The 21,848-nt window shown below is 41.5% G+C and overlaps 1 protein-coding gene and 1 long non-coding RNA gene across 9 annotated transcripts in view; both read right to left on the bottom strand.

The window, feature by feature from the left end:
• Nucleotides 1-288: 288 nt before the first annotated feature.
• LOC135090873 (cell surface glycoprotein 1-like) overlaps nucleotides 289-21,848 on the bottom strand; it is a 59,642-nt gene continuing 38,082 nt past the window's right edge. For 2 of the 8 annotated variants that reach the window (XM_063988016.1, XM_063988018.1), the window contains exons 2-10: nucleotides 12,392-12,581; nucleotides 11,178-12,041; nucleotides 10,606-10,878; nucleotides 10,081-10,205; nucleotides 9,687-9,804; nucleotides 9,223-9,339; nucleotides 5,788-6,309; nucleotides 3,001-5,383; nucleotides 289-2,438 (exon numbers count right to left, since the gene is read on the bottom strand). In XM_063988016.1, the coding sequence (XP_063844086.1) occupies nucleotides 3,060-5,383; nucleotides 5,788-6,309; nucleotides 9,223-9,339; nucleotides 9,687-9,804; nucleotides 10,081-10,205; nucleotides 10,606-10,878; nucleotides 11,178-12,041; nucleotides 12,392-12,581 (4,533 nt within the window). In that variant the 3' untranslated portion in view covers nucleotides 289-2,438; nucleotides 3,001-3,059. Of the gene's footprint in view, nucleotides 2,442-3,000; nucleotides 5,384-5,787; nucleotides 6,310-9,222; nucleotides 9,340-9,686; nucleotides 9,805-10,080; nucleotides 10,206-10,605; nucleotides 10,879-11,156; nucleotides 12,042-12,391; nucleotides 12,582-16,820; nucleotides 17,007-21,848 lie in introns of those variants that run through there. The other 6 variants (XM_063988013.1, XM_063988014.1, XM_063988012.1 and 3 more) reach the window with 5 other exon arrangements.
• On the bottom strand, nucleotides 17,047-18,207 carry LOC135090875 (uncharacterized). The gene is made up of 2 exons (XR_010262155.1): nucleotides 18,137-18,207; nucleotides 17,047-17,322 (listed from the first exon to the last, which is right to left on the bottom strand). It is a non-coding gene; the product is annotated as an uncharacterized LOC135090875 (long non-coding RNA).

Here is a 21,848-nt window from a genome sequence, read left to right as displayed (position 1 = left end):
TCAACATTCCAACTTGTGTAAATCTTTTGTATCAAAGAGAGTGAGAGCAGAATGTGTGATTTCATAATGTATATTGTTTAGAACCTGATTTTAATGTGTGAACTTTAATAATAATTTTAATAAACATGAGAAGTATGGTTTATCTTTACTGTACTGCCATAACAGGAAAAGAAAATCATGCACATAGAAATGATTCATTCAAAAGTTAGGGTTGTGGCTTTTATAGCACATACCCTGGCCACTGATGATACAGCAAGAGTTTGGAAGGATAAAAAGATACATTATATGGAATGTTTACAGGATATTTTTATTTCTGATATGGAACGAGCTGCCCTAAATGGGGCTTACACACACACACACACACACACACACACACACACACACACACACACACACACACAAAACAGTTAATCACAGAAAAAGTTACACACATTCATCATTAGCTAAGTATTGAGAACAAATACAGTGGGAGTCAGTGAAGATGGTGGAGTGACAAGCAAAACGTCTTCTCTGTTCTCATATTCTCTACCATTCACACGAAGGTTCTAATTCTTTTACAGAAGGAAATTCACCCACAGACTTCCCTCTGCTTGGTTACCAATGTAAGATATCAGTGTTTAGCTCTTTCAGTACACAGTACCACTTTCAATATAATATGAATACCATCAGGATTTTTTTTAAGATGGTGTTCTTTTGTAACTGAAAACTTAAAAATCATTTGTGTATAGTTATCCACTCTAATTACATGTCTACTTAATCCATTCTGACTAATTTTATAGAGTTTGGGCATCATTTGTATTAGTGGATGGATCAGTGAAATGTGTTGGGTGCAATGTCACAATCTGCCGTCTGTGCACCATCCATCACGCCCCAGCACCTCCTTCACTGACTCCTACTGCAGTGAAGGATGGAATACAGCTGAGGTACAAGTGTTACAGTAAACATGTGACTCTAGAAATCATAGCTTTTGAGAACAATTTGTTACCTAAATTTAGAATGACTAATGTACAAAATGAATTCATAAAACATTCCCAATGGACCATGATGAAAACTGAGATTACATCGCTGCTATACAAAGCCATCAGAACAGCATATACATATACTTGTGGGTATAAATAAATAAATAAAATAACTGCCTTCTTTTTGGATATCAGCTGTGACCAGCAAACAACCTTTTTTCACAACTCTTGGGGAAAGTTTCACTAAGTTTATCTATACTCGTACTGTTATTTGGTTTGTGAAAGTTAGAAGGAAGAGACAGATTCACTTATATAGACTATACTATTTACAGAAGACTAATATGAGTGTTAGGAAGTATGAGCTAAAATTTTTATATCAATAAAAATAAATTCATTATAGTATAATATAGTGTAAAGTAAGGAATATTACAAAAGATATTCAACCTTGTTATAGAGTGTAAGGCACCACTATGTTTGCTTTGTGAGTTTTTAAGATATCAAGATGCATGATTCTTGTTGTTCAGGTTCAATGATTATTTCTTTCATTGCAAATTAATCTCGTCATATATTTATAGATTAAATCTAATATAAGAAGGAAACACTTATTAGTCAGTATGCCTCTGTTTAAAGAATGCAACAACTTCAAAATAGATGCCTTGAAAAGTTCATATATTTAAATAAATAAAAACATAATAAATAAAAATAAAAATAGAGAAGTAAAAAAATTGTGTATATAACTCAATATATCAAAACATTATCATGATAAAAGTCTAATCATGTTCAAAAATAGTTCAGCACCATTTTGTTACCTTGTTTAAAAATTCTAGATTCAGGCATTAAATACAAAGTACGAATGAAAAAATAACGTGAAACTGATGTGAATAGAGATAAACAGATGAAAAAATTACATCATGTTAGATCCAAATTCATGAAATAGTACTTTTAAATTATCTGATATTGAAAATTCTGGGATTGTAACCAAATAAAAAAATATTAAATACACTAAAAATAATCAAGTAAATAAAACTGGTATGAGTAAGTTAAGTCAATCAGAAGTACATTATGCCATATTGAAAAAAATAATAATATATAAACAATTAAGGCACAATTTTACACTCATTGAAAAAAAAAAATCTAAAGACAACATCAAAACACATCACCACATGTTCTCAGAACAATTCAAAGCACACAGGATGATCAAAATATATTTATCCATCAAAACACATTCATTCATTTAAATAAGACCCCCAAAGTCCTCCTCATCAATACCCTCAGGACAGTCCACCACCCCATCATTCACTTGAGACAAAGAGATGCAGGTTCCATCCAAACACTGCAGCTCGGGGCAAGGTGTTGGGGTGACAGTCTCAGATTCCACAGGGAGGGTTGTGGTCTCCTCCAGGATGGGTTCTGTCACCTCCACTGCCTCCTTGGGTGCTGGCGTCACAGATGTTGCATTGTTGTCTTCTGAGGCGCTGTCTGCTGAGGGTATGAAAGGTTTTAGTTTTCAGTGTTTCACTTAGATTTTCTTGTGTTCTTGTTATGCTGTGGGAAGTTTTAATGGTTATATTTAAGGTTTTATGTTACTATCCTGTTGTTAGGGTTAGTTCTCTATGCCCATATCCTGAAACGTTTTGATCTCTCACATGGACAATTTTTAAAAGCTTCTGGGATCATTACATTTTTAAGAATGTCTTTTTCAACCAATGATGCAGAATCCTTAAGTTACCACTAGAAGCACAAAATCATTCTTGAAAATCTGAATAATTTCCACTGCATCCTGTTAAAAGTAATCGAGACGTGATGTTGACAACTTTGAGAATGTAGGGCATAATCATATCAGTTTAATTATACTTTCTATTGCCTTATGTATGGGAAATCCATAAGTAGTCTAATACATGCAGTAATCAGTGATGCTAAACTCTGTGGCAAACTCTGGTCATGTTAGATGCTATTAGACTTACTACGTTACATTCTAGAGCAACACTAAGGCAAGTAACCAATGGACAGAATCAACAAGCATACAAACAGCAATACATACACTACTGTCTGCTGAGGTGTGTAGCTGACGCCCTTAGGTTATTATCTTTGAGTTATCACTTATGAGGGGTAATGTGAGGCATGCATTTGGTAGTCTGGGGAGGCATAGTCTGAGGAGCTGTAGTCAGGTATCTCAGAGGCATAGCTAAACTGAGGTGCTTCTGCCACACGTTCGTCTCTCTCCTCTCCCACGTAATCATTAATCTCATCTCCTGTCCGTAGTGTTCTTCTTGTGTTGTAACGAGTCCTCTGTAACTCCAGGTTGTCTCTCATAAAGTTTCGCCGGTACATGCGTGGTGGGGGGTGCCACTGTGATGTGCGCTGGGTTGGTGCTGTAATATGGACAGGAGCAAGTACTGAAGCAGCAAGTTCACCATCTTCCTTCTCATCTTCCTGATTGCTGCCTTCAGCCTGTTCCTCTGAGGCAAAGGTGCCCTCTGGTTTAATTCCTTCCTTCAGGAATTCCTGGGGAAAGCTTCCAGGGACTGAATCTATCCTGGAGGTTCTCAATGTAGGTCTAGTGCCATAGGATCTTGGGCCATTAGGGCCTCGTCGGAATGGGGGCCCCCTTGGCCTTGGAGACACCCTGACACCACCAACAGGCTCTTCCTCTCCAACTTCATCAGTGTCCATACGTTCCTTTGCTGCTGGAGTTCGCAGTGACTCATACGACGGGATGCGGGAAGTGCGCCACTTCTGAAGACGTGAGAGGAAGGAAGAGGCAGTTGGCTGTGGGCTTGGGCGAGCACTGGCTGGTGCACCAGTCCTGAGGGTGGTGGGCGAAGGTCTGTGGGTGAAGGGGCGGCGGGAGTAGGCAAACCGGGTGCTGCCTCTTAACCTGTTGCCTCTGCTGGGTGTGGGGGCAGCAGTGGTGGTGGTGGGGGTGGGAGCAGTGTCTGGGGTATCATCATAATCTATAACAGGCAAAGCAATGTCAATGGACTTCAGGGTTTGCTCTGACTCCCCACCATTCTCAAGGTCTTCATTCAATACAGACTCTGGTACACTCTCTTCATTGTGTTCTTGGTTCTCATATGCTGGAGGTGGTGATGGTGGCGTCTGGTCACCCTGTAGGGAAGTGGGGCTGTTGGCTGGCTGAGGAAAGTCTGCAGGGAGTGGTGGCTGGTAGGGGGAGTAAGGAGACTCATCCTCATAGTCCAGCAGAGAGTGTTCCTGAGGGAGGTGGTCCTGGAGTGTTTCTGTGGGTTCACTTCCTGTGGCCTCAACAGTAATCTCCTTAGTGTTAGTGGTATAATCTGGTGATGCTTCCTGTGGTGCTTGCTGTGATACTTCCTTTGGTGAAGTGTCAGATTCTTCTGGTGTCAAGAGCTGAGGATGGTTGTAGTCTATTTCTGAAGGAAGCTCCCTGAAGGAAGGCTGTATTTCATCCTCTGTAAGTGATTGAGACTCATCCTGGACTGGAGGAGGCTGGTTATGATCAGTAATCTGTCCAAAGCTGTCATAATAAGGTGGCTGGCTGAGCACATCATAATTCTGGGACTGATCAGAGGCAGCATGGGTGTGTTCTTCCTCTAGTGTCTCATCATACTGGTCAAAACTATCAGGAAAATTATCCAAGATGAGGTCAGGCTGGTGGGTGTCCTGGTTGGTGTCCTCAGGGAAGGTGTGGGATGAGTAGTCAGCCTGATTAATGTTTTCAGGATAGTCAGACTGGCCAAATTCAGGCTGGGAAGGGTTTTCAGGATAGTCAGACAGACCAAATTCAGGCTGGGCAGGATTTTCAGGGAAGTCCTGCACAGTGGTGTCACTCTGGTAGGGCTGCTGTGGAAAGTCTTGCACCTGGCTATCAAAGGGCAACCTTGACTCATATCCTTCAAAATCCTCAACACGAATGTTTCCTGGTTCCCTGGCTCCTTCCTGGCCAGGCTCTGAGTCTCCATTGTCAGTCTCCAACTCCTCTCTGTCCTGTGGGCCTCCCTGGGTGTTATTCCCAGTGTTTGGCAGGCTCACCAGAGCCTCTTGGGCTGCAGCAAATGTGCCCTCATCACTTTCTCCTGGGAACAGTTCTCTGGCATAATCTCTTGTGTGTGATCCGTTTATTCCATTAGATACACCACTGGGTGGAAATCCATTATTGCCATTATCAAGAAAAGAATTTCCTCCTCCAAACTTGTTGAAATCATATTCCTCACCCCCATAAACGTCCTGGAGGTATCCCCCAGGGAGGGGAAACTGCCCCAGAGGGGTAAGATTTTCAAGGGGAGGTGCTTCCTCAGCATGGGATGATGAGGGCTCCTGGAGGGGGGGCAGGTCACAGTCAGTCTCGTCAGAATTGTCTCGGCAGTCGTCTGTCCCGTCACACACCCACGACTCAGGGACACACTGGCCGGTGGTGGCACACTGGAATTCTCCTGTGTTGCACCCTAAAGTAGAGTGGGCAGGTCAAGGTCATTATGGGAAGTGAAAGGATATTTACCTTCAGGGCAGTATTGATAAATGACATATTTAATCAGAAAACTAATTGCTTCATAAACAAATTTACTCCACAAAAATGTCTGTCTGCATTTATCCATTAACAAAATTTACCTGTTGTAGTCTTGAGACGATTTAGAGAAAAGGTTTTATATTTGGTCAAGAGGTCAGTGATGCAGTCTCAGAGAAGTGCAGGAAGTTCAAGAAATGTAGCCAGCAGTCAACAGGAAGAGAGTATGAGTGTCTCATGATGCAAGAGGGAGAGATTCTTTTCAATGTTTACTGAGAGACAGTCCCAAATGAACCAAGGATTGAGGAAGAAGAGGTTGGGAAGTGAAGGCTCCAGGAGACTCACCCACACGCTGACAGTCTCCTTCATCCGACCCATCGCCACACTGTGGGATGCCATCACACACAGCCTCTGAGGGTAAGCAGGCCGAACCATCCACACACCCAAACTCATCCTGACTGCAGGACTCCTCAGCAGCAGGAGAAGGAGCAAAGCTCCCGGAATTAGAGGGAGGGTTCTGAGCAACATCACTGGGCAGTGTAGTGGGAAGCTCAGGCTCAGTGAAATCATTTGGATATTCAATAGGACTGTTGGCATTCACAGCCAGGTTGATGACACCCTCCTGTGGGTAGTCAGGATAATAATCCTCATCTTGGAGAACCAAAGGTGGCACATCGCTCTCTGAGGCTGGGTGGCTCTGTGTGGCTCTGTGTGGCTGCTCAGAGTCTGCCTGAGCCTCACTTGGGAGTGTGCGGGGGTCAAGAGGAGAGTTTGGGAAGAAGTCCTCATTTGTGATGCTATGGTGGGGTGCATCAGGGGGGTGGTGGACAGGAGTGGGGCCTGTTTGCTGCAGCTCCTCTCCCTCAGCTGAATGTCATGTTAGTGAGTCACATCAACATGCAGTCATGGTATTTGCTATTACTACTTGCCATCATGCAGACTGTTGCTGACTACTGCACTACATACATTAATGCATTCTGCTATAGCTTGAACATAAGATTGGTCTATCTTAATATAGGAGAGAGATGTTGCTAGATCAATAATGTTTGCTTGGAGACTGTACAGTAGAAGCATGACTAGGTCTGTGATTCAGGGAACATCAGAGTGACAGTCTGCACAATGTAAGCTACACTATTAACATGTATTACAGTTACTATACACTGATGCATGACCAAGTTAACATAACACCTTTATTTCAGTTCTTTCTTTACAACCCACAGACAGTGAGAAATTACATTTAGGACACATGTATTATCAGCACGAGGTGTGTGTTAGTGTGGCCATGCCCCTAGAGTGCACATCCCCACCCTGGCCGCCACTTAGGCTGGCCGGGGGGTGATTTGCTGCTCAAGACTGTTAAGGTGCCAGGTGAGTTAGATAACTAGTAAGAACTTTACAGTTGGTTAGAACATAATATTATTTACAGTACATGCTAACATGAGTTAATATTTACAATTGTTTCTTATCATATTGTGATATATATTACAAATACAGAACACAGTGTATATATACAATTAATACGACATCCATAGGTAGTATATGACCAGGGTGAGGATCAGAGATGAGGGAGGTGTGGCAAAGGCATTCAGGTGAGCAGTGAGGATGTCAGGAGGAGGTGCAGGAAGGCAGGCCATGCAATACTGTACTCATGCACTCACATGCCTCACACTCATTTATGCTGTCTGCTGTAGTTCCACTCAAGGTGATGCCACTAAACTTATCAATAGTTTAGGATGTTATTTACACAGTACAGCATCTAATAATGTCATGCTGGTGCTTCATGATGAGAGAGGAAAGAATACTTATGTACCAACTACACTACAAGTTATTGATGGTGTTTAGTAACTTGTGAACGTAACAATCAGTGGAGGATATCACTAGGATACTTTTGGATGCAGGTACACACTTCTAAGGGTGCCAGGACTGACCTGAGCCTTGGCCAGGACATGTGGCCTCATCTGAGCTGTCAAGGCAGTCTGAGTGGCCATCACAGACCAGCCTCTTGGCCACACAGCGGCCGTCCCCACACCGGTGCTCCAGACCCAGGCAAGGCTCTGCACAAACACACCATTCCCATAACCCCACATGGACCACTGCCACCCTGAGTCCTCCCCAGAGTAAGGGTGGACTTGCCCCGCAGGTTTGAGTTAGTGTTGAGTGTGTCCCCAGTGTTTACTGAGCTCAACTCCCCATTGTGTTGTAAGTTTTGAGGTGTCTGGTCAACAGAAAGGATGTTCCAAAAGTTTTGTCATTAGACTATTAGACTTCTGGTGCCCATAATGAGAAGGTTCAAAATTTGGAACTTTTAGTTAATCACTTTGGTCTATAGACTAATATCTTACAAGTACAAACTTCTCACACTCTAGAAGATTTTCCAGTCGTGTTCCATTTTACTACATTCCATAATGCTTTGTTTGTATGATCAAACAAGTTTCCTTCAGTCCCTGTGATAAGTGAGTTGTTTGCAAGGAGGATCACCTTCTTTGTTCCTCCTGGTGGCACTGAGGAGCAGTGAGTTGCCACACTTCAGAGCAGCAAGAGCATCACTTGCATAACAATTCACATCCAAATTTAAACAATCTAAACTCAACAGCAGCACCAACCACTATCCAGGAACTCAACTTTTATGGAACAACCGTTTCAAAATAACACTTGATATGTGGAAATATTATGTGTATCTCTTCTTACTTGACTCACTTGATAAAGACTGACACTCAGTATTTTTATAAAGCACTGTTTATTTTGTAATCATTATATCACCTGGGTTAGTGTTCATTTAATATAAATTCAGAGCAGTATATGTCATAGCAGGTTAATGTTTTACCTCAGGTAGCCTTCACTCAGTGTGTGGATGTTAGTGACTCATATGTACAGCAATTAAGATCATTTGATTCATACTGATAATTGTTCATTAGTGTTTAGTAAAGAAAATAAATACTGCCTTCAATGAGCTGAATGCTGTCAATGTTAACTTTCTCTTTGTCTTCAACTCATACTCTCAAGATGACTAAGATTAGGTGTGCATCATAGTAACAATATGTTAGATTATATCAATCTGAACAGCATTTAGTGTGTGCCTCACCCAGCAGCTTCACGGCACATTAGTACTTGGTAGTAAAAGCTGTCACACATTAACTGGTTCCCTGCCATAATGTTCCTAAGTGTGCAACAAAATTTCTGAGTCTTACCTTACAATGTGATGTAATGTATGGTACAAAAAGTGTGATTCAGGTATATTTATAATGCATTCTGTACTGTTGCCCTAACTTTCAGTAAGTATTATGTGTTTAATCCTTATAATTTCCTGCATTATGTCAACACTTAATATTTTGGCAGGATCATTCACCAAAAAAAAAAACTTAGATGATAACACAGAGACCAGATAGTATTTAATGATGTCTTTTTGGATGGAGAAAAACTAGAAGCACTATTTTCTTATCACAAGAAGAAGGATTGCATTCTCACTACAAAGAAATTCAGATAATACAATAAAAGCCAAGTAGCTAATAGCAGCAAAAAGCAACAACACCAACACTTGTACAACTTGAAATATCCAACAGCAACATGAGAATAAGAGAACATCCCTGGAGAGACCGTGCCAAGCAGTGCCAAGCAGACATCCTTGACAGCAGAGAAGGGAAAGCAACATGGGTGAACAGGCACAGCAGGACTTGGTGAGGGGAATGTGGCTGGTGGAGAGGAGGAGTGACTGTATGGGGGAAAGAAACATGGTCTAGAGGGTGAAGGGGAAGGGAAGGAGAGGAGAGGAAGGGTACTTACCCTGGGTCAGGTCAAAGCACACGCTGGGGTCTGAGGAGTCCGGGAACTGCTCACAATCGAAGGCACTGCTGAGGCTGAACCTGGAGGTGATGAACTCCTGGCAGGTGGCAGCCACAGCTGGGAGGCAAAGTTCAGGTCAGGCCCACACCACTAACCCTCAGTGCATTTCCTGCTATCATAAAGACCCAAAGTGGCTGTGGCTCATTTATCATCAACATATACACAGCCACAGATGCCAGTTCCTTCACAATTTGAATATTCAACATCAAAAGATTTCATGGAGTGTCAAGATGATCCGATGACTTGTATATCTTCATTATATATAAGAACAATAATATTTTGTGTAAAATGTTTTTAATTCAGTATATCATTCTTGTTTCTGTCAATAAGTTCAATTCAGAGAGTGACACAGCAGGGAATCCTACACAGGAGCACCAGCATATCCCTCCAACACTCCTACTCACACTTGCAGAAGGTCCTGCAGGGGGGCAGGATGGTGCCATCTGAGGTGCAGGGAGGTTCCAGGATGGCACAAGAGTATTCCTTTGCCCTTGGGGAGCACCTGGACCTCACAATCACATCCTGTATGGGGAGTAATGGCTTGGTTAAGGACTCCTCTTTAACATTTCACTGATAATCTTACAACAGGTATTTGTATCATTCAGGGAGGTGGAGTTGTTATTAAAATACTAAACTATTGATCTTGCACTATGAATGCAATAAAAAATCTATGCATATCATTGGTACAGGTTCAGTACACTAATATTCATCCAGTAAAGAAAATGCAATGTCTGTAATGCACTCCGAGTTGAATCTGCTGTGTGGTGGCGTGCTCAGCCACACTGCTCCCTGACTCACCCTCAGGAAGGGAAGAGATGTCTGCTGCATGTCCTCCTCAGTTTGATCTCCAGCCCAGTTAGGGAAGCCTGTCAGTGTGTGTGGGAGGTCACTGCACATCTCCAGCTGCCGTGGCTGACACTTACCTGCAATCAGACAATGTGTGGTAAAGGAAGAACATGAGTATATTGGCTCTTATACATCTCCCTCCTCAAAGCAAAGATGTCCTGTGTGAAGTTTTAATTTCACTGATTTTCTTCTCTGAATGACACTGACAATTTTCTTTATTAACTTTCTTAGAAATTTCTGGCATAATATATGAACATTTTCTCACATTACTTTAGCAGGTAAGAAACAATAGCTTTCCATTATCACATTAACATAAATACACAATACTGTCAGTAATCAAAGTTCGTGTCATTGGTTAAACATGCATAAAAAATGGTGAGGTAAAATACTAACAAATCACTGTGAGGCACATGGCAAGTAGTGGAAGTTATAATCATATACTGAAAAAATTCATCTCCCCTTTGTAATATTTCTTACCCTGAGGTACTTCTTCAGTGATGCCCTGAGTCTCTTCTACTGGGGACAGGACCTCAGGGTGAGGCTCAGCATGCGCCTCTTCCTCATGAGTGTGCTCATGTGGGACAACCAGCTCTTTCAGGGTGCCCTCAGAGCCCTCAGGTGCAGCCTCCTCAACAGGGGTCCTTGGGCTAAAGAGTTCAAAGAGAGGGGGCAAACTTCCCTCCTCCACATCAGTGTGTGTGGCAGGAACAAGGGTCACCTCAGACTCAGACGCCTCAGGGACAGGGTGCGCTGGAAGGTGTAAGAGTGATGTATCATAACCTGATCCTCAGTAGCTTCTGGAATTTATTTACTAAAGCAGTCCATTTCTTAAAGCACAGAAGAGCAGAGAGCATGCATGTCAAGCACCACAATCAGCTTTTCCTTAAATAACTGAATATTTAAATTTCATCATGAGGGAATTTGTTATAAGAGGATTGAAAAAAATGAATAGAGGTTTGTCAAATCAAAAGACCTCACAGAAATGTCAGGAAAAGCTGAAGGTAAAGGTTATGTATGTGGGTGTGTACCATTGCAGCCTTGGTCCTTACACTGGGGATCCGCAGCCTCCGGTGTGCCTTCAGCAGGGTGAGTGTGGTCATGGTCCATCTCAGGGTGCATGTGATCGTGGTCCATTTGAGGGTGAGTGTGGTCATGTGTTACTGGTCCCTGTTCATGAGTGTGTTCCTGGCCCATCTCAGGGTGGGTATGGCCATGGTCCATCTCAGGGTGGGTGTGGCCATGGTCCATCTCAGGGTGGGTGTGGCCATGGTCCATCTCAGGGTGGGTATGATTGTGGTCCATCTCAGGGTGGGTATGGTCATGGTCCATCTCAGGATGGGTGTGATTGTGGTCCATCTCAGGGTGAGTGTGATCATGAGTAACTGGTCCATGCTTCTGGCCCATTTCAGGGTGGGTGTGGTCATGGTCCATTTCAGGGTGTGTGTGATCATGGTCCATTTCAGGGTGAGTGTGGTCGTGGCTCATTTCAGAGTGAGTGTGGTCTGACTCAGGTTCTGGTTCTGGCTCAGCAGTGGCTTCTGGTTCTGGCTCAGCTGTGGGCTCACCCTCTGGCTCTGGCTCAGGTTCTGCAGTTGGTTCTGGTTCAGGTTCAGCTTCTGCCTCTGGTTCAGGCTCAGAGTCAGGCTCTGGGACAGGGCCAACGTGATGGTGCTCGTGGACGTGGTCGTGGTCGTGGTTGTGACCCTCGTGATCATGGCCGTGACCGTCTTGACCGTGGCCGTGATCCTCGTGTTCTGCCTCCTTGATCCTCTCTAGCATGGGATCTACATCATATCTGGTGCTGTTTCGGAATACCACTTCATTGATGTTGTTGTGGTTGGCCTCCGTTTCATATGGCACCCCATGGAAGGCACTCTCCTCCCCCAGCAAGGGCGCCTCACCATCGGCTTTGACTGTAGGGGAAGATCTCTTAAATGCTCAGATTCTTAAACGTTTGGTTCTCTCATCAAGACTATTACAACTTGTAGCTTCAAATGCATCAGAGGTGATTAGTTGGGTGACTATTTATATATTATTTTTCATCTATTGATGGTGAGTAACAATCAGTCGATCATTAGTAGCATGGAAACACTCATGAACACCCAAATAACCTTCACAACTGCTAGTCAAAGGTCAAGATGAGATACTGAAACGTTTAGGAATATTAGCTAAAGCCTCAGCGAAGCAAGAATGATGAACGAGCTAAACAGGAATAAAGACAAGCAAAAGGGCATAGCTGGAGGGATAACGCTCCTATACATACCAGGGATGAAGAAGTAGCACACCACAAACACTACGGCGACGACCACCGCCACGCCCAGCACCACGAGGGCGCCCACCACGATATCCCTCACCACGCGGCCTGGGCGGAAGATGTTGGAGCAGCAGCCGGAGTAGCGCGGGTCTGGCTCCAGGGACGCCACGCTGTTGCACATCCCCTCAGCGTCATCATTCTGGGAAGGGTAAAAAATGGTTACTCCTTTGACACCTACTGATATTCGTTACTTGATTCTGACTTTTATCGACCAGAAATCAAACTATATAAACAGGTATTTAGATTGTTATTTTCTATAAACTATATACATAGGACCATATTCTAAAACATGCCTGCTCCGCGAGTTCACTACATTCAAAAGGTTCTAGTTGAAGTTACACAGGTTTTCAAGGATGTTTTTTTTACGGTTCTAGTGACAAATTAACAAGACATTACATGATTAACAAGAGAAACACCCTTGAGAACCCGGCTAATCATCTCTGAGGCCTATGAAAATTGTCGTGGTGAGGGCAGAGCGTTTCAGAATAAACGTTTCAGAATACGGTTACGCCTTTAAACTGTCAGTGGTGTCTTCAGAAATTGCATCTAAATCAGAAATTGCACCAATCTCAGCTCAATAAAAAGCCATAACAATTAAGTTAACGACCTTCAGTTTGAGAGGATGTGTTCTTCCTGTCATATTTACAAGTCTGACTCTTATTTCCTCCCTCTGGGAAGGTGAAGGATTGTGTTGTACCATTATCCTTCAGTTTAAGGAGAATGTATATGTTATGAAGTGTATTACATGTCCTATCTTATATACATGTCTAACTCTTGTTTCTTGTTTTGCTTACGTGAAGGATCCTATTGTTAACTCAGATAAAGAATACAAATCTTTATACAAATTATCTATCAAGTCGTATTAATATGTCCGACTCTTACTGCAAAGTTTAATTATCAGGATGTCTCTCACATAATCAACCAATCCACTTTCGTATTCCAATGTCTCACTTTTTCTTTTCTGCCATACTTTTCTACTGCCTGGCTACTTCCACGATAAATTGTCTTCAAACGCATCCTTGAGTTTACTTCTTTCTCTTGTTCATTTCTTTATTCCTTTACTGCTAAGGTCGTCATTATACTGTAAAAATTGCTTGGACGAACATGAGAGAGAGAGAGAGAGAGAGAGAGAGAGAGAGAGAGAGATTTTTTTTTAGGCTACATATATATTTTAGAGCGTGGTATAAGAAATGTGTCAGAAATATTGCAGATGATCATTGGAGAAAGAAGTGAAAAATAATAGGGAAAGGGTAATGAATAAACAAGCACAAAAATAAATAAACAAACATGAATAGAAAGAATAATAAAGCAGATAAGTATATAAATAAATGGTTCCAAATAAAATTATATGGAATTGGTGTGTTTGTTTCAGTTCCGTGTTCGGTCAGCAGTGAACCAGCGCTTGGGGTGAACACTCCGTGCCGCCACCAAGAATCTCCTTCCGTAAGTACATAAGTACATGTCTTCCTCACTCAGTCCGTGTAGCGTGTCACCAGGAGCTCTTTTTTTTTTTTATTTTTTTATTATTTTTATTTTATTTTATTTTATTTATTTATTTATTTATTTATTTATTTATTTATTTTATTTCATTTATTTATTTATTTATTTTATTTTATTTTATTTTATTTTTTTTTTTTTTGCCTTTTTCGAGTTGATGTCGGGACGAGTGTGAGCAGGAAACGAGGCGCGAAGGTGACATGTTTTGTTTGTTTTGTTTGGGGTTTTCCTGAAGAACAATAAGCCAGTGACCTTGGGGATGTGACCGCTTCCTCCTGCAGGTGTGTGATTGACTCACTTGCCCCGGCCTGCTTGATGTCTTGTTATATAACCCAGTGTGTAACGTAATCACGTATATCTATTTTATGAAATAGAGCCGCCGCGGTAGTAGGCAGCTTCTTATTTACTTTTGGTAGCTAGTGGTGTTATGATAAATTTCCGAGGCATATATATATATATATATATATATATATATATATATATATATATATATATATATATATATATATATATATATATATATATATATATATATATATATATATATATATATATATATATATATATATATGCGGTTAGAAATACTTATAATAAAAAGCTCTATCTGATGAGATGTAAGAACTGCCGCTGTTCCACGGGCAAGAAAGTAAAATGATACCCTAATTTCTTCCTCTTTTTAATTCGAACTTTATCAAGCTTGAACCCGTTATTTTTTTTGTCCTATCCTGATTAGCCATGACTGTTCCCAAACATCCCTGCGTCTTATCCGATTGTTTTAACTTTCTAATGGAAGTTTTTTTTTTTTTTTCAAGTGTTCTCATGATTCCAGTGGTAGTTTAACATGAATCCTCTAAAGTGAATGAGAAAAACAACCATGAGAGAGAGAGAGAGAGAGAGAGAGAGAGAGAGAGAGAGAGAGAGAGAGAGAGAGAGAGAGAGAGAGAGAACGATGGTAGGCTGTGGTGGCACCATGTAGGACACAGCACAACACACACAGCCCGTAGTGAATGTCAGTGCTGGCAAGGGAACTTTTTACAGCCTCCTCTACTAGTCATTCTGGTTAAGACGACTGAGTGAGTGCCAGTGAGTTAACGGAATGTCATGAGGTGAGTGAACGGTGACAGTGAATTAATGAGTGAGAGGTGAGGAACTGTATAGTGTCAGTGGAGGATGGGTGCATAGGTAAGTGAATGGGTGAGTAATGGATAAAGGAAGGGTATCACAAGCGTGAATATAAAATGGAAGCATACGTTAGTGAATGATGAATAGTGAATGAATGAATAATGTGAAATGAAATTATTGTAAACGTGAAATGAGTGAGTAATGAATGCATGAGAGAGTAAGTGGAGATGAATAGTTAGTAGACTGTGAGCGTGAATGAATGAGTAATGAAAGCTTGCGTGAGTGAGAAATTAAGTTAACAGCCTGTAAGCGTGAATGAGTAATGAATGCATGAGTGAGCGAGTAAATAATAAGTTAGTAGCCTGTAAGCGCGAACAAATTAATAATGAATGGGAGAGTGAATACACGATAAATTAAATACTTGGTAGGCTAAGTGTGCATGAATAAATTATGAGTAGGTAGTGAGGCAACTGTGTAGGTGTGAACGTGTGAAAAAGAATGAGTAAGTTGTAAATATAGAAGCATGAGTCAAGCAAGAGTGCATACCTGCGTGAATAAGGGAGGAAGTAAGAGGAGCAATACGCATGAGTCAGGCACCCTTCTAGAGGCCTCATCACTTGATAACATAATAGCAGCGCCATCACCACCCCGGCGCGTTATTCTCATCAGGATTGTTGTCAAAGGTCACGGAGATTATTAGTCGTGTTCTTATGAGTCTTTTTCTTGCTGCTGACGCTGAATCATTGTTTAACTACAAGAATCACGAAAATGTCCTTGCAAACCCGAAATAACTTCCACAACAGACTTTTAGACTGCCAAGAATCGTGAAGACACCTTTACGAACCCCAAATAACTTCACCTTCAACCTCTTAAACTACTACTAGAATCATAAAAGGACCCTTGAAAATCCCAAATAACTTCCACAACTACCTCTTAAACTACGTACCACTAGAATCATGAAGCCACTCTTGAAGACACCAAATAACTTCTTCCATACCTATTAAACTACCACCAGAATCATGAAAACACCCTGAAAACCCCAAATAACTTCCATTGCACCTTGTTAAACTACTACTAGAACCATACAAAGCACCCTCGGAAACCCCAAACAGCTCTTGTTACAGCTTGTCATGTGTGAGGTAAGGACGAAACGACTGGGAATGGGTCCCTAATCTACGCGAGGAAGTGACATAACGGCCTATTAATCTGTTTATGTAAAAGATCGCGAGGTTAGGGGCTGAAGATTGAAAGGCCCCTTGTATTCTTCAGGGGTGAGTAATGCTGTTGATGTCTTTTCAACGTAGGGGTTTAGATTGTGTTTATTATTTTTGTCAAGGATACGTATTTCCGGCGCCTTTTCTCTCCCCCTCCGCGTCTCCTCTTCCCCTCTTTTCTCCCCCCACCCCGATCTCTCTTCCTTCTCCTCCTCCTTCTCCTTCACATTCCCCCTCTCCTCTCTCGGTTTCCTCCCCTCTCTTATCTCTTCCTCCGTGATGTGTCATGTTTAGCCTCATTCTTCAGCTCCATTTTAGAGCTTTAAATACTTTCTCTCTCTCTCTCTCTCTCTCTCTCTCTCTCTCTCTCTCTCTCTCTCTCTCTCTCTCTCTCTCTCTCTCTCTCTTTCGTAATATAATTTTTCCATAGCTTTACAAAACAGTCTTGCGTTGCTACTACTACTACTACTACTACTACTACTACTACTACTACTACTACTACTACTGCTGCTACTACTACTACCACTACTACTACTACTACTTACCACCTTAGAAGGATAGTAGCGCTGATTGTGGGACTTGATCAGACAGCGAACCATAGTGAAGATGTTTCAAGGAATATGACAAGAAGACCAATGCCTCTAAATCGTTTTTTTACACGTGTCACCTGTCGCTCTGTTTGGTGTTGTGGTTTATGCAATTATGTGTTCTCTTTCTTTATTATTGTCACTTTTTTTTGTAGTTTTATCAGTCTATCTCCTTTCTGTTATCTTGTATTTAAAGTTCATTGTTTTGTTTTATCTTTGTGTTTCTTTTTTTTCGCAGTGAGAGAAATAATTAGCACTATTTTTTCTTCTTTCTCTTCGTGATTATATATTGGATTTGTAAGGGTTTAATTTTCTCCACTTCCACTTTTCCTTCGTTTTTCCTTCTTTAATTCTTGTTTTCCATATTGTCACTTTTTTTCATATATTTCGCTACTGTAACATTTCGCAGTAATTATTCGTTCGTTGTAGAGTTCGCGATTTTAGTCTACTCACAACCTTCCTGTACAATGAAGAAGCAAACATTCATTTACCTATAAAAGCATACTGTTACATCTTTAATATTCGCTGGTCTAGTAACATTAACCTTTCGCCGGGTTGCACCACAGCACATCACCTCAACTAGAAAGTCAACATTGCTCCTACACTAGGCCTGAAAGATGCGACGTCTCGTTAGGGACTGTTTCCAAAGCCCACTGAAGTGATGTGTCGGGTTTTCGCGAGTGTTTTTCCTGTTGATGATGCAGAATTGTTGTTGAACTATCACTAGCATCACGAAAACACTTTGAAGACCTTAGTAATTTCCAGTAAAGCCTGTTAAACTATCACAGAAGTCACAAAAACACCCTTGAAATCTTCATTACTCCTAGAAGAGCCTTGAAAATCCCAGCAACTTCCAACTGGGGGTTGTTAAACTAACAACAGACCCAAAACACCTTAGAAAACCCCTGCAACTTTCAATAGAACCTGTTAAACTATCACTATTTTGTTTGCGCTGTTGTCACTAAAACACTTGAAAACCCTTCCCACTACAGCCTGTTAAACTATCACTAGAATATAGAAAACCCCAGTAAGTTCTAGCAGAGCCTATTATACTATTATTAGATACATAAAAACCCCAGTAACTTCCAGAACAGCTTAAAATACAGATAAGGCACCAAAACGTTTAAGAACACGGCCATGCACACCGCTCAAGACTCCTGAAATAACCGAAAGCAGCTACCCTCTGCCTGATTAAGACGCGGCCGTAACATAATCTGACACTGGGACACTTTTAAAAACAATCTATAAACTGCAACTCTCATAATGCACCGTACTACTAATATATCAACGGTCCTCGCACGAAACACCGATAACCACTCTCGATCTCGACTGGCTCATCTTAACGTGCAAGCCTTATTTAAATGACTCACTCACTTGGGTATTACTGTTGTGCGTTGCTATCTACGGCTATATTACAAGGCTTTTCCTCACCTTCCAGGAACACTCAGGGGTTTTGAAAGTTACTCAGCGTGTTACTTATATTATTTTAAAGAAGGTATGTGCATAGGGGAAGTTTTGGTTATGCTATAGTAGAGTTTTTGTTTATTCTGTTTGAATTTATGGAGTAATATGGCAAGAATGGGACGTTGCCTACCTCTCACTCGGGCCCGATTTTCTCTCTCTCTCTGGATGATGCATCAGTCACGTGTCACTAACAAAATGAAAATAATATAGAATGGGTGAAAAATTTTGCAGTGTTATTAATAGCGTACTGTGTGTGTGCTCCAGTTGTCTTATATTTAATCTTCCTGTTAATGTTTAGTATTTTGAGGTTTGTTATGGCTAGAGAGAGAGAGAGAGAGAGAGAGAGAGAGATTATAATTTATGAAATATAAAACCAAATGTTGCAGGAAGTCCGTTCTCTCTCTCTCTCTCTCTCTCTCTCTCTCTCTCTCTCTCTCTCTCTCTCTCTCTCTCTCTCTCTCTCTGTGTGTGTGTGTGTGTGTGTGTGTGTGTGTGTTTCATTACGCATACCTTTAATATTAGGGACCTTATATGGGCTGTCTTGCTTCGCGGTGACAGGAAGAGGAGTGGGAAGGAGAGAGGAAGGGGAGTGAAGAGGAGGCGGACATACATACTTACATTATTTTATATGTTCGTAGTGTGGCGGACAGCAAGGAGGAGAGGGAAGGATGAAGAGAGGAAGGAAAAGGAGAGAAGGAAAAGGATAGATGGAAGAGAGAGAGAGAGAGAGAGAGAGAGAGAGAGAGAGAGAGAGAGAGAGAGAGAGAGAGAGAGAGAGAGAGAGCTTTTAACAGCGTATTATTTAATGACAACTAAATGGAAGAAAACGAACGTATTTGTCTTGTATATACTCACTGTATTGATTTGATTCCCCCTCCACCTCTCTCTCTCTCTCTCTCTCTCTCTCTCTCTCTCTCTCTCTCTCTCTCTCTCATCGTGAGTGGGGTTATATGAGTTGAGAAGGACGGGAAGAAGAGGAAGAAAGAGGGAAGTGGTGGTGATGGCACTGGCAATGGTGATTTTGGTGGTGGTGACTTGCGTCATACATAGCGTACCACGGCGGTGATGGAAGCCAGGGTGTCAATACGCCATTGCACTGAACAAGCGCCTTACGATGAATCATTGGGAAATGCAGTGGGAGACAAGGGTTTGAAGGATAAACGGGCTCCACTGATTATTGTTGTTATGTGCTCGGTTACATGGTGTGCCAGTTACGAGGTTAGTTAAGGAGAACTGCACCACCCTATCCTTTGTCTTCTGGGATTTGGCGGTTATGCAAGGAATTACAATGAAGAGGTGTTTTAACATTAAAGGGAGTGAAGGAAAGGGAATATCTCTTACATCATGTTGGTATTGGAGAGAGAGAGAGAGAGAGAGAGAGAGAGAGAGAGAGAGAGAGAGAGAGAGAGAGAGAGAGAGACTAAAGGAAATTACGGTTGGTTGACGAAGATGAGGAGGATGCAGAGAAAAAATATAGAAAAAAAAGTGATGACGCAGAAAAGAATAAAGGACAATGATGAAGCAGAAAAGAAGAAGAAAAAAGAAGAGGAAGAACATGATGATGATAAGGAAAATTGGTTCACGGATTGATTACATTTATTTGGCCATGAAGTAATGTACGCAAGGTTTACCACGAATGATGGGAAGGCAGCCAGGTTCAGTAAGATAAAGCTTTCATAGGATCTGAAAAAAAAGTTGACTGAAATGTGTAAAACAGCAAAGAAAAAGACGAAAACGAAGAAAAGAATCCAAGGAAGAACAGGAAGAACGAGACGACCGAAGGAAGAAGACGAAGAAAAGAACCCGAAGAAGAAAAAAAAAGAAGTACAACACAACAACAACAACAAGAACAACCACCGCCACCACCACCACCACGTGCTAACCTACATAGCCTACATACACACCACCACCACAGGCATCCGCTCCCCGGGGCGGCGCCAGAGGGTGCGCGTGGCCGTCGTGGCGCGCGAGGGATGGCCACACAGGGCGGGTACTTCAACATAACAATATTAGCGTAACCTTTGCTCTTCTCAAGGACACTCCGACATTTACAGACTTTTTTCTTAGGGACCTGGTGTCTCGTGTGTGTGTGTGTGTGTGTGTGTGTGTGTGTGTGGAGGTAAGTATGTACGTATGTTAAAACGGACGAAAAAATGAACCAAGTCTGTATTCTTTATGAAACGTTTTGCTGTCTCAAAAGGACTGTTTTCAAAAGGTCACATGATGTTTAGTTAGTTTTTTTTATGTTTTCTTTTCCCCTTTCTTCTTATTTGTTTTATTTGTATTTATTTATGTATTTACTTATTTCATGTTATTATTATTATTATTTTACTTTTATTTCATTTATTCATTTACTTATTTATCTTTTTTTTTTTTTTTTCTCATGGTGTAGAATCATGAAAACGCCTCTGAAAACTCCAGTAACTTCCACGAGACCCTGTTATGAGTAGTCTGGATAAGACGCAGAAACGTATGAAAAGATTGCAATTCTTTAGACGTATTCACACGTTGGAAACTTTTCAGTACGTACAAACACAATGAAATCTGTCCATATACGAGCACTCCCGAAAACTATGTAATGGACAGGAACGAGACAAGTTTTATTAGGAGTGTTGCCTCACGTTACCTCACCTTCGTGAATCAACACACACACACACACACACACACACACACGTTACATTACAATCCAAGCATTTCAGTACAAACACAAAACAGGGCCAGACACACACGAACATTCCATAATCTCGGTAATGAGCAGGAACTATACAAGTATATTATCAACACTGCCATAGACGAGAGGTGAACCAGAAAAGAACATTCACACATTCGAAACCCTCCAAAACAAATGCAAAAAAGGCCTCAAACATATGGATATTTTACCGTAAGCCTTCCAATGAACAATTACAATAGCATTATTGCCATAGATGTGAACTAGACCGGAAACAAACACTCACGTTCGAGGCCTTTCATAACAAACACAAAAGAAGCTCCGAAAACACAAATACTTTACTGTAAATTTCGTAATGGACAAGAACCAGACAAGAATATTAACAACATAAATAGACAAGTAGTGTATTAGCCACAATGCCATAGACGGGAAGTGAACCAGAAACAAACATTCACGCATTCAAAACCTTTCAATACAAACACAAAAGAGGCCTCGGACACACAGATAATTTGCTGTAAACCCCGAAGTGGACAAGACCCAGACAAGACCCATAGTATTAACACAAACAGGAAGTGAATTAGAAACATTCACGCATTCAGTACAAACACAAAAGAGGTCTTAGACACACAAATACCTCACCGTAGACCCCGTAGTGGCCAAGACCCAGGAACCTTTATTAACAAGACAGACGGGAACTAAAGCAGAAGGAACCATTGACAACCACCCTCAAAATACTTCATTACAAACACAAGAGACTTCGGACAAACAAACGCCTCACAGTGGACCCCGTAATGGCCAGGAACCAGACGTGAATTGCCTTATGTTACCTCACCTGGAGCCACCAATCAACACAG

The sequence above is a fragment of the Scylla paramamosain genome, chromosome 36 (genome assembly GCF_035594125.1).
Source record: "Scylla paramamosain isolate STU-SP2022 chromosome 36, ASM3559412v1, whole genome shotgun sequence".
In the NCBI taxonomy this organism is placed as follows: Eukaryota; Metazoa; Arthropoda; class Malacostraca; order Decapoda; family Portunidae; genus Scylla; species Scylla paramamosain.
The sequence above is the reverse complement of the archived record's forward strand: the minus strand, read 5'-3'. Positions and strand labels throughout refer to the sequence as shown.